The 12,570-nt window shown below is 36.2% G+C and overlaps 1 protein-coding gene across 3 annotated transcripts in view; it reads left to right on the forward strand.

The window, feature by feature from the left end:
* Positions 1 to 12,193, forward strand: part of ASB7 (ankyrin repeat and SOCS box containing 7) — a 42,740-nt gene extending 30,547 nt beyond the window's left edge. For all 3 annotated transcript variants that reach the window (XM_012764576.3, XM_012764577.3, XM_012764575.3), the window contains one exon: positions 8,804 to 12,193. In XM_012764576.3, coding sequence (XP_012620030.1) covers positions 8,804 to 8,943 — 140 coding nt within the window. In that variant the 3' untranslated portion in view covers positions 8,944 to 12,193. The remainder of the gene's footprint in view (positions 1 to 8,803) is intronic.
* Positions 12,194 to 12,570: the final 377 nt, after the last annotated feature.

The raw sequence follows: 12,570 nt of genomic DNA on the forward strand, positions 1-12,570 counted from the left end.
CATTATCCCAAAGACTCTCAGCTATGGCTATGCCTGTGTCAGGTACTATTAAATCAGCGGAATGGTGTGGTGGAGAGAGTGGTTAACAGGCTTCTGACCCAGGGCTTGACTTGCCTTATGAACTTGGACAAGATGCTTACCCCCCACCAAAGATCTCCCTTTCTTCCTTTGAAAAATGGGGAATTCGCCCATAGTCCTCAAAGTTGCTCCCTTTTAAAACTTCTTGCCAGGAACCACTCTTAAAGGCTCTGATTTCTTGCTGCTTGTGGTTTTTTTTAATCTTTTGATTCATGTAGAACAGTGTCTTTCACAGCGTGGACTCCTAGGGGTCCTCAAAACTGTTTTATGTGCCCATGAGGCCAAAACTAATTTCATAACAATATGAAGATGTTATTTGCCTTTTTCACAGTGTTGACATTTGCACTTGACAGTGTACAAGCAGTGGTAGGTAAAACTGCTGGCATGTGAGCATGAATCAAGGCAGTGGCCTCAACTGGGACTAGAAGTCATTGTATTCTTTACTGCCAGATACTCACAGTAGAAAGTGTTCCAGTTCCATTTAAGATGTTTCTGATGAAGCAGTAAAATTAATTTTGTTAGATGATGTCCTTTTGAATTATTCTAAAATATTCTATGGGATAGAAGTGGAAAATATTCTTACTGCATACCAGAGTTCAATGATTGAATTGAGAAGAAGCATCTTCAGTTCGAGCAGAACCAGAAGCTTTTTTCATGGAACACCATTTTTACTTGAATGACTGAGTGACAGCCAAACTGTAGCCATTCAGTCTTGAGTGTTTATCAGACATTTTCTTGAAAATGAATAAAGTTTACTTGCACTTATTTTTTTTTTTTTTTGAGACAGAGTCTCACTTTGTTGCCCAGGCTAGAGTGAGTGCCGTGGCGTTAGCCTAGCTCACAGCAACCTCAATCTCCTGGGCTCAAGCAATCCTACTGCCTCAGCCTCCCAAGTAGCTGGGACTACAGGCATGTACCACTGTGCCTGGCTAATTTTCTTTTTTTTTGTATATGTTTTTAGTTGGTCAATTAATTTCATTCTCTTTTTAGTAGAGTCGGAGTCTCACTCAGGCTGGTTTTGAACTCCTGACCTTGAGCAATCCGCCCGCCTCAGCCTCCCAGAGTGCTAGGATTACAGGTGTGAGCCAGTGCGCCTGGCCTCACTTGCACTTATAAGGAGAACAACTGACAATACTTACGGCCAGTCATAAAATTTGAACTTTGAAAATGAGGATTCTAGAAAACATATATTTTCTGCCATGAGATTCCTATTATCTAAAGACTTCTGAGATCAGTGGAGATATTAACAAAAGTGATTTCTTGATAGCATATAATGGAGTAGGTCAACATTTGAAAGATCTGTATAACCCAGTGAACCATGTTTTCCAAATGACCAGTGCATAATGTTACAAAATCACATATGGGTAAAAGATCCATTCAATGCACAAGGTAGACCAATGGATTTTAATGTAAAAGTACAAAAAGTTCATCAGTGTGGTTTGGGATTCCATATTGCAGCTAACCTTTCAGAAACTATTACTTGTCTAGTTTTGATGGAATATCAAAGAAGATCCACAGTAATTTGAAAAAAGCTATTAAAATATTCCTTCCTTTTCCTACTACGTATCTGAGTGAGGCTGGATTTTCTTTAGGTACTGCAATCAAGATAGCATATTGCAGCAGGTGAAATGCAGAAGCAGATCTGTAAATCCGTTGTCTTCTGCGAAGCTACACATTAAAAAAGATTTGCAAAACTGGAAAACGGTGCCATTCCTCTCACAAAATTGTTTTAGTTTTAGAAAACAGCTCTTTTTTTCCATAAAAATTTATTTCAATAGATTTTAAATGACTTAATATTTTTAAAATTTCTCAATTTAAACTTCTAAATATGGTAAATAGTGATAAATATAAACAAAAATTATTTGAGGTCCTCCAATTTTAAAGGTGCAAGGAGGTCCTAAAATTAAAGCACTGAGACTTAATGATATGCAATTCCTATGTTCAGATTTTTAACAATGTCCTGTTAGCCTAGCAGTTTAGAATTTGATGAATCTCTAATGTATTTCTGTTTAAAGTTAAAATTTGTAGATAATATGAAATGTTTTAGATTATTACTTGCCCTATGCTAGCATATTTACTGCCTAGGATCTGTGGAGATAAATGATTCCTGAAGTTTGTCTGTGAAGTGTGGCTCTACCAGATAGTGTGGAGTAAAATGGGTTCATGATTCAAATCAGTTTGGAGACTAGTACTTTGGATCCTAGATCCCAGTTTCAGAGATTCATTGTGCACAGTCACATATCAAAGGTGCTAAGAAATCCTGGAGTAAATAAAGCATTTAACTTTGTTTACTAGTATGAGCTTACTTTCACAGAGCATCTTTTTTATTCCTGTGGCAATCTGATCTAGATTATTCTGGGTGGGAATATGCTGGGTGGGTTTGTGTTTAGTGCCCAGAGGAATCTGAACTGAGGCAGTAATCTGTGTTTCTAGTAGACACTGTTCAAAGACTGGAAGCGACCATCAGTATGTTTCAGTGGTGTGTAATAGGTAGGACTAGGCTGCATTTTGATTTGTCTGTTTTAAAGAATTAAGTGGCTGATATTTCTAAAAGAAAAAGATTAAGTAGATGGGAATTGAGTTGTGTAAACTGTTTTGCAGAAGACTTCATCTGTCAAGTACTTAAGTTAGTTGCTTTCTGGAACATCAATCACAGATGTTTAAAAATATTGTTTTATAAATATCGCAGTAATTTGAAATATTTTTTGTTTAAATTTTAGCAATAGTCAAGTATTGTCTTTTAGCTGCAGAAATAAAACCTTAAAAACAAGATTTTCAAACATAGGAAAAACCTTGAAAAAAAATACGAAGTAATAAAAATCATGACTCTCCTTTGTTAATTTTAAGAAAGTGACATTTCGGCTCTGGCTGTCTCAGCTAAATCTAATACAGCAATAAGCATGCCAGCAGCTGATCACACATAACACCTCTGCATCAAGTGCCGTTACCTACTGTGTTCCTTCCAAATGCTGCTGTAATTTTTTTGTAGGGTGATTTATCCAAAACAGTGTTAACGTAATATAAAAATAATTTGTGTAACATTTTAACTAAAGTTATTTTTAATTATTCATTTATATCCATATCATAGTCTTAGTTTTTTTTCAGTACCAATTATTAAAAATCACTTTTAGAAATAAATAGTACACAATTTTAAGTGAATTGGCATCACATATTTAGGTTCAATGATACAGAAAATATCCTACTCTACTTTTTTATAGTTTTGTATCACTTTCTATTTTTAATATAGGCATCTAGAGATTTCTTATCATTTGTTAGTCATATATGGTTTTGTTCAATTTAGTACAAATATGGAAAGTATAGTTCAGAGCTCATTTGCCTATGAAAAAAATGTACCCAATAGATAAGTACCATAAGGCTGATGTTGTATACATTTGGATTCTATCTAAGAGAATGCCATAATTTTTACTTTAAGGAGAACTGAAACTGCTTTTGTCCTATAAAGTAAGATTTGTTTAGCGTATTTCATACTGAGTCCCTGCAAACGGAATTCAGAGGGAAGAGCAAAGGGAAAAAATGTATTTGTGGTAGGACTTTAAAATGGGAGGCTGAGATAAAACAAAGAGGTATTGGGAGGCCATTCCAGATGTTGACCTAAGATGGAGAGGTTCTTGAAGGAAAATAGTGGGTTGTAAAGCAATCCAGAGGAGGCAAATCTTTCTTTTTTTTATTTCTTTACACCTCCCCTCCATCTCTAGTCTCTACCAAAGAAAAACCTGGAACTTTGTTCTGCTTTCATTTTGTTCATTTGGTTATTTAAAAATGTTTTGCCTTTGTTTTCTTTTGTGAATCCAGATAAAGTTATGCTGTCACAAATGCAGTAATAGCTATGTCAAAGGGAGGTGATATAGAATATTTAATTTTCTAAATTATGCTGTTGGCCCTGGTTTTATAATTTATAGTAGATCAGACCCTTCAAAAGCTGATTTCCTATTTTATACCAGCCCAATTATTACTAATGATGGGCTTCTTTACAGAATGGAAAGACTAATAGCCCTTTGAACTATTATGTAATTCCATTGTAGTTCATTAGTATGAATACCTGGTAGTTTTTTTTTTTTGCATCACCTAAAGTGTTAATAATTCCTTAAATTATACTATTTTGTGAGATATCCCCCAACTCTCCCCTGTTACAATCCCATGGACAAGAGATTTATTTATTTTACAGGGTAGTAATTAATTTTCTAAGATGCCTAGTAAATCATGTGCACATTCGTGTTGAATTTTTTTTGTTTTCATTTCCTTTATTCTCTTTCTCTGCCTTCTCTTTCCTTGTCCCTGTAATCTTTGGAAAAGTGCATTGTTGAGTACATAGTAGATGTTCAGTAAATACTTTTACATGATCTGTTAACAAGAAATAAGTACTTCTCTTTCCATCATAATCTTCTATTCCCAAATGCTATTCCTGAAAAAAAAAAATAGCTCTTCAGATAGTCTTAGAAATGACAGTATTTACAATGAGTAGTCCTTATTTCTCTTTATTATTTAGCCTACTTTTCACTTAGCAGTGGTAGAAACAGTATAATGATACCCCTCACTTCATCACTGCACATCTTTTTATACAGTTAAAAGTCCTCACATCTCTGTCTGATTCACGTCATGCAGTGATTTCTATCAATTTGCCCAGGACTGTTTCCAGTAATGGGTTACCAGTTGCTCCTCTACTGTTAAGCTGTCACCTAATTTTTCTACTGTGTTAAAACCAGGAATATGGAGACTTCAACTCCATCTTCCAAAGAGGGGCCCTCTGCATTTTTGGTAACCAAAAGCAAATATTATCCTTAGAAGTATTTTTAAAATTTATTTACCAGATACTATGTGCTTGATACTATTATTCTAAATACTTTACCAAAGTTAACTTTTTAAATTCTTTTAAAGCATCTGAGGTGAGTGTTGTTATCATAAAGAAAAAGGCAAGAGGCTGAGTAGCTTGCCCTAAGATCACGCAGGTTGCAGATGGTGCCAGGAGCCAATCCTGGGCAGTCTGGCTCCAGAATGGATGCTTTTAACCAGTATACTATGTCTCTGTCATTAAAGGTAATTCTGCAGGCAGGAGTTACTCATGGTCAAGAAATCTTTAAAAGATCAGATTCTCCACAGATTTTAAAAGACTGCCACAGCACACTGTTTAGAGATAAGAAAAATCAGTAGCGAATTGAATAAAGCGTTCCAATATATTTAGATTTAGAATGTGCTTTTTCCCCTGGGAAAAAGCTCATACAGAGATAATAACTTGTAAGGATGAAAGTATTTCTTTTACTGCTTCCCTTGAATTAAAGTTGTTAGCTCACCTTTGCCTGCCTGAATTTTATCCTCAACAGTGAGGAGGAGACCCTGGTGACACTTTCAGTATTCTACCTAAAGAATCTTCTTAACTAGATCATTAGCTCATTAGGACATTTCCTATTTTCCTCATTAACATGGGTGCCAGTGTTGCCAAACTTTGCACTAGTATATACAAGGCTCCCCTTTCTTCCAGCTTCTAATAACTTTTTAAAAACTCACCTTTCAGCCCTGACCAACAGCCTTCTCAAAGCCTTTAAGCTTCCAGATAACACTCACCTCAAAGCCCTTCACACCACCTGATCCCAGTGGCAAAGTCCTAATTCTCAATCCCTGAATCTCACTTGGTTACCTAATGCTATAAATTTAGTGGTGTAAAACAACAATAGTCAATTGTTTTGCTCCTCTGCTCCGTGCAGTGTTTTCCGGAGTGGTTTCACTGGGGCTCCTCCACTTTGAAAACGGCTCACTCGGATGGCTGGCGAGTTGATGCTGGCAGTTGGCTGGGAGCCCAGCCAGGACTGTCTCCAGTGACCTCATTTCCTTTATATGGGCTGCTGGGGGCTTCTTCGTGGTGTGGTGGCAGTGTTCCAAGAGTGAATGTCCCCAGAGCCAGGCAAAAGCTGTATCACCTTTTATGATTTAACCTTGGAAGTCACATAGCAACACTTCCACCATAAGTTCCAAGGAGAGGGAACACAGACCTCATCTCTTAATGATAGGAGGATCCAGTCATGTTGCAACAAGAGAGCAGGAGGGATAGGAGATATTATGGTCATTTTTGGAGAGTACAGTCTGCTACAAAACAAGACTGTATCAGAAGATCTCCCATTGTGTAACCTTTTGTCTCAATTCCTTCTGTTTTACTTTAGTTAAGCTAATTTCAATAATTTAGTTTTGACCTCTCTATTGGATGATAGGTTTTCATTTAAGTATATGTGTATACTTATATATGTCAACTTTGTCCTCATTTGTTTTTTGCCTGACTACCTTGCTCTATTTATTAAAATTATACTTGAAAAAAACCTGTAATATGTTAGGAAAATCAAATTTCTTTTAAAAAAGAAGATTCTCATCTAATTGATATGCTGGTTTGCATTTGCAGACCAAATACTGTAAGCATCTATTGAAAGGTAACAGTGATCATTTTTTTTTTTTTCCTAGAGGTAGCCCATGAATAGTGATGAAAAATAATCTAAAACAGGTTAGGAAATGATTTGCTGTTGACATGGGTATGTTTTACAGTGAGTTGACTGTTTTATACTTTAAGGGCAAGCCTATTAAGTATTCATTCATTCAACTAATGTTTGTTGAGTCTGTGTCAGACATTGGGTTTACATGGCAAATGGAACCAGGTATGGCCCTGCCCTCATGAAACATGTCTTATAGGGAGGAAGATAGGCAGTAATAGATAATCAAATAAATGTAAAATCACAACCTTGTTAGACCTTATAAAGGAAAGGAGCCATGGGAATGTCTGCTGGGGAGCCTGACCTACTCTCTGATGAAGTGCTGTTTTAGCTGAGATCTGAAAGATGGAGGAGACGTAATCTTGCCAAGAAACACGTGAGTGTGTGTGTCAGATCCTTGCACAGATCCGTGCACAGACATCTGTAGACACACAGACCCTTGGTTTACAGACATTCTCAAGAAAGCAGTCACTGCTTGCTGCAGTTCTGTTGAGAGACCACATAGTAAGTAACTCCCCTGGAAAGCACATGTTCATTTGGCCTGACAGCACAGAGGTCTGAGTCTTAAGGGGCTTTTTTTCATTTAAGAAGAATTACTTAATTTTGAATGATGGTAATCACTATAAACAAGTACAATTTATGTGAAGGATTGAAGTACTGAATATAACTGTGGCTTTCCAAGTATGGCCGGGGGAGCCCTGGAGTCCCCAAGACCCTTTTAGGGTATCTGTGAGGTCAAAATGATTTTTATAATACTGAGACATCATTTGCCTTTTTCACATTCCTTCTTTCATGAGTGTAAATGGAGTTTTCCAGAGACTAGATGATACGATTTTACCTCAGCAGATTAAATGCAGAAGCATATGTTAAAATGAAAATTCAACTGTCATCTATTAAGCCGTGCATTAAAAAGGTTTGCAAAAATGTGAAGAAAAGCTATTTTTCTCAATATTTTTTTTGGAAAATAGATATTATTAACGGTGTTATTTATATTAACATGTAACAAGTTTATTTTTATTATCTTTAATGGATTAATAAGTATTTCTAAAATTTCTGTTTTAACTTCTGAGATGGTAGTTATCCATAGCTACAGCCCTCATAAAAGTTCTTCGGGGTCCTCAACAATTTTTAAAAGTATAAAGGAGTTTTGAGGCCAAAAAGTTTGAGCACAACTAAAATATGGCGTTCAACTTGACTTTAAGCACATTACTTAATCTCTCTGAGACTCTATAAAATGGAAGTGATGATCAAAGTACTTCCCTCATAAAAGGATTAAAGGAGTTATATGTCAAGAGCTTATAACAATACATGGCACAGAGTAAGTCTTCGATATGTTAGCTCTTACTGTTATCATCATTGAATATGAAAGCAGAACTTACATGACTCCGAGCACTACTGAAGCACTGTTGAAGAATTTTTCTGTGTTTGTGGTCATCTGTATTGTTTTGGTAAAACAAAGTATTCAAAAGTGAAAGAAATAGGATTTTATGGTTTTTCTTCTGAGTTATATAGCGGGAGTTTTTGTTAGCAGATGATCAGGGGTTTGAGGCCTGAAGTGACACAGATTCCGAATGGCATGAGGTGATTTTTCAAACCCCCTTCCTGCTGCACCCCTCAAGCCTTACCCTCACAACCAAGGTTCAGCTATGTCCAGAATCATGGTGAACAGGTGGGCTGATGCCCTTTGGCATGCTCTACAGAGGTTGTGATAGGTAGGCCTTGAGGCTCAGGCATCCTAGACCCAGAGCTGGAAGGAGGTCTCACAGTAGAAGGCATCTTATTCAGTCCCCACACTTTTCAGATGGAGAAACTGAAGCCCAGAGAAATGATTTGCTCACACAGTCTCATCCAGCATGTTAGAGGCCTAATCAGGAAGAGAACCAGAATTCTTCTGATTTGTAATGGAAAGAATACCAGGATTAGAATCAGAAATTTTTTTAGTAGCAGTCTGAAGCCTTAGTTGTTGGTCTGGCATTGAGCAATTTACTTAAATCTGATACTGAGTATCCTTATTTGTAAAATGGAGGTGAAAAAAAATATCTACCATCCCAGGGTTGTGAAAAGGATCAAATGAGACATCACATGAAGGCTTTTAGTTGGTGTCTTTCCAATCCTTTGCTTATAAAGTCAATAGAACTTCCCCAGTGAAATGAACAATTATTTTCAAAACCGTTGCCCACCTTAAGTATTGTACTTTGTAGTTTTGTAACATTTTCTTTTTTCTGTCTTTTTAGGACAGCCCAGAAACTTGCAGGACCTGTGCCGAATTAAAATTCGACAATGTATAGGCCTTCAAAACCTAAAGCTACTTGATGAACTACCAATTGCCAAGGTTATGAAAGACTACTTAAAACACAAATTTGATGATATCTGATATACCAGAACTGTGAGCAAGATTAGGAGTTATATTCCAGATACTTAAAAGGCTTTTTGCCTTGCACAAAGTATATCCTATGCAATTTCTGATTTGCTGTGAAGTCAGAAAGCAGGTATACACTTTTAGGTTTTCTGTTTGTTTGTTTGGTTTTCATTGTAGGGGAGGGATTTTTTTATATATATAAACACACACACACACACACACACACCACATGCTTGAGGTCTTAATTTGGTTTCTTGGTCCAAGTTTAAGAGGTCCAAGTTTTCTATACAATATTGCATTTAGAGAAATTGTTTTTCTAAAATGACACAAGCAGGTTTGGAGTGGAGAATTTACCCTATCCAAATTTATGGTTTCAATGGTGAGCACGGTATTAGAAACCAGCAGAACACTTGTTAAAGTTTGGAGGTACAGCTTCACCCGGGGGTGGGGGGTGGTCCTGGGTTATTCTAGAAAATGCCCTAAGAAATGTTTAAAGTAATGCTGTCACCGCATTCATTTTTAATGAGTACAAATTGGCTGTTTGAAACTGTTCTTTTTCCTAATTAATGTAGCTTTCGGATGACATAAATCCAATACCTCTGCTTTCCTTTTGGTGTGCTCTTGTTTTTAACTTATTTTTTTAACAACTGTAGTACACTACCCTGAGACATCGTCTCAATTTCTATCTCTAGTTGAATTGCGCTTTTAAAAAAATTAATCAGAAAGAAAATAACTTCATAAAGCCAGTGTATTCTGTTTTTAAAACAGTGCCTCCAGTGCAATACTCTTTCTGGTGTATTTTATTCATTATTTCACTTGCTGTTCATCATTCCACAGCCGGCTTTGACATGCCTGTGAGAACAGAAACCGCCACTTTAATTTTCACTGCAGAACTTTAGTATGTCACTTGCAATTTCCATTTTAAGCTATGTCTTTTACTTCACTTTAAGCAGAAAATTTCATATCCCAGTGGTAGAGTCTTCCCTAAAAATAGCCCAAAATATTGTTAAACCATGTGGCTTTACTAGTTAAATAATTTGGGGTGGTTTCATGTTGTTTCTTTTCTTCCTAGTTTAAAAAAATAATTTTTTTAAGGGTAAAATCTCTAATGGGTGCACATTTGTGAGTCTGGCTAATTCCTAATATGCTAAACATTTCCTATCTTAAGGTTATATACAGCGAAGCTCTTAAGAACAGTTATTTTATTCTCTGGATTGATTGGGCATATGTTTGCAATGTAAACACAGATATGACAAAGTGTCAATAATAAGAGGAAAGGTTCCAGAGGCATTAGGCATCTATGATGATGCCCTGGGAGATACATTCTGTGCTTGACTTTTCTGTTTGTTTCAGGAGAACTTTTTCAAATGTTCCAGTATCATTCTTAGTGCTTTGAGAAACTTCAGAATATTTACATGCTATTAATAAATTTGTTATCAGAAGTTTACAAGATGAAGGGCTTCTCTTTACTTGTCTAAATTTCTAGATTTAGGTAATAAAGTATAAAACTGTTTCACCTAGAAGTGTAATTAAGCAGAATTAGGAATCTGCTCTGGCTTTACTATTTTCAGAGCCAGCAGTGCTATTTTCTCAAGCACAAAGTTTGTTCTCTTGGATGCAGAGTCACTGTTTTGGCATCGGAGAATCTGATCTGCTTGTGCCTAGGCAGCGATTCTGAACAGGTAGCTTCGGAAAAAAGGATTATTCAGGAGATGGCTGGTGTGGCCCATAGACTCTTTTGTAGATAGCTGGCCAGTTTTATAACCATCCCCAAACTGCAGCTGGAGCCTAATGGATAAGAATGGCTGGTCTGTCTTTTTCCCTGTAAAAATATCTCTAAAAAGTTCTCTCCAGAGAGAGAGAGAATGTCCCTGGTGAAGACAGTTACTAAGCTGTGTTTTCATTCTTTAAACCAATACCCAGGTCAGGGCTAAGACACATTAGCAGTGTTAGGGACATGGTTTGGCCAGAAATGAATTGAGTGTTACTTCTCCCTAAAATCCCAGGCCCAGGAGGACAAGGAGGTGGGGGGGTCCCAGGAGTACTGCACTCTGAGCAGTGATGTTAATGTTACATTTGCACAGGGCTTATTTCCACATATGTGTGTACTAATTTATTCACTTAGTTTAAAATGATTTTCTTTCCCCAACCATTCAAAGGTTTCTAAACTAAGTTAGCCACTGAGTTTGAGTCAGGGAATTCCAAGTAAAAAGATCAGATTACGGTAAATTCTTTGTTCTGTATTGCTGCTGTGACTTCAGAAAAAAATTATGAGAGCTCTTCCTGGAATTGAAATTTCTATTTAATGAAGAAGTGTATAATTCCATTATTTATTGTTTGAGGTTTGATTTATCTGGAAGCTTAAAAAGAATGTTTTATTTTTGTTGTTAATAAAATCCCAATCACATATCATATTTAACAATAACTAAAATGTCTCTAAGTTGGTAACTGGTGGAATACAGTGACGAACATGCAGGTCCGCGTTTGCATTGATTGGCAGAGAAGCATTCTGTGGTCACATAATGAGAGAAAAGGCATTTTCAGAAAATCAACTAATTGGTTTTTCCAGAATCTTGACTAAAATGTTCAGCGTATTATCAAATTTGTCACTGATTCTTCTATGTTTCTTTTGAAATTTATTATTTAAGCCTATTACTAGACCTTTATAAAAATATATTTGGCAAGTAAACCAAAGAAACCAGCTCATAAAAGATTATGATCAATAATGAACTACAAACCTCATCTTTTGAAAACAAGGTTTTGTTTTTTGTAAATATTTGTGTTTATAAATATACAGCAGAGTAAGAGTGTTTTTTAGATTATTTAATTCCCATATTTCTAAACTATTTACTACAGAATAATCCATGCTTGTTAGTTTGGAGGACTTGACTGTTTTGTTTTTTAATTCATTATCAGTCATGCTTGGAACAGCATTTCCACTAGAGATTTCAGTGTTCTGGCAGTAGCAAGAGTACACATCTGGAGCATGAGGGAGTCTAGCATGATTTGTCAGATGCACACCCTAAGAGACAAGAATGTGTAGTTTGATTACCAGAGTGGACCATACGAAATTGAGATTCTAACTTTCCTGCAGAATTGCTCATTAGCCCAGAATGTGATTGGGATAAGGCCATTTGCCCACAAATTTAGCTTTCATGTAACTCCTAGTGTGTTATATCATAATGTATTTTGTTCTTCCTTTGTAATGTAAGTTTTGCTTTGGGTCAATTTGAATTAAAAAAAAATACTTAAATCTGGTTTAAAACCTGTTGGAATTGTGTTTTATTTCTAGCCTGCCTTAACTTTCTAATATTTCCTGTTACTTCGTCAAAAGATATAAAAATCTGTCCTTCATTTATCAGCATTTTGGATCACTGGGGATTGTGTAAGAATGTGATACTGATGTCATCAGATAAGCAGAAGTCACCCTACTTTGATATTTTTAATACATTCTGCAAATACTAATCAACAAAAGACTATTACAGTCTGAAGTGTGTTTGTCTAGCACTGAGCCTTCTGGGGCCATATTCACCACCTGCCTCATGCTGGCCATACTTTGAGGACAGGGTTCTGACTATAGCATTTCTAAACACAGAACAGTAAATGTAGTTAAAGCAATGAATTTGAGGGAGTTTATTAGGC

This window comes from Microcebus murinus, chromosome 7 (genome assembly GCF_040939455.1).
Source record: "Microcebus murinus isolate Inina chromosome 7, M.murinus_Inina_mat1.0, whole genome shotgun sequence".
NCBI lineage: Eukaryota > Metazoa > Chordata > Mammalia > Primates > Cheirogaleidae > Microcebus > Microcebus murinus.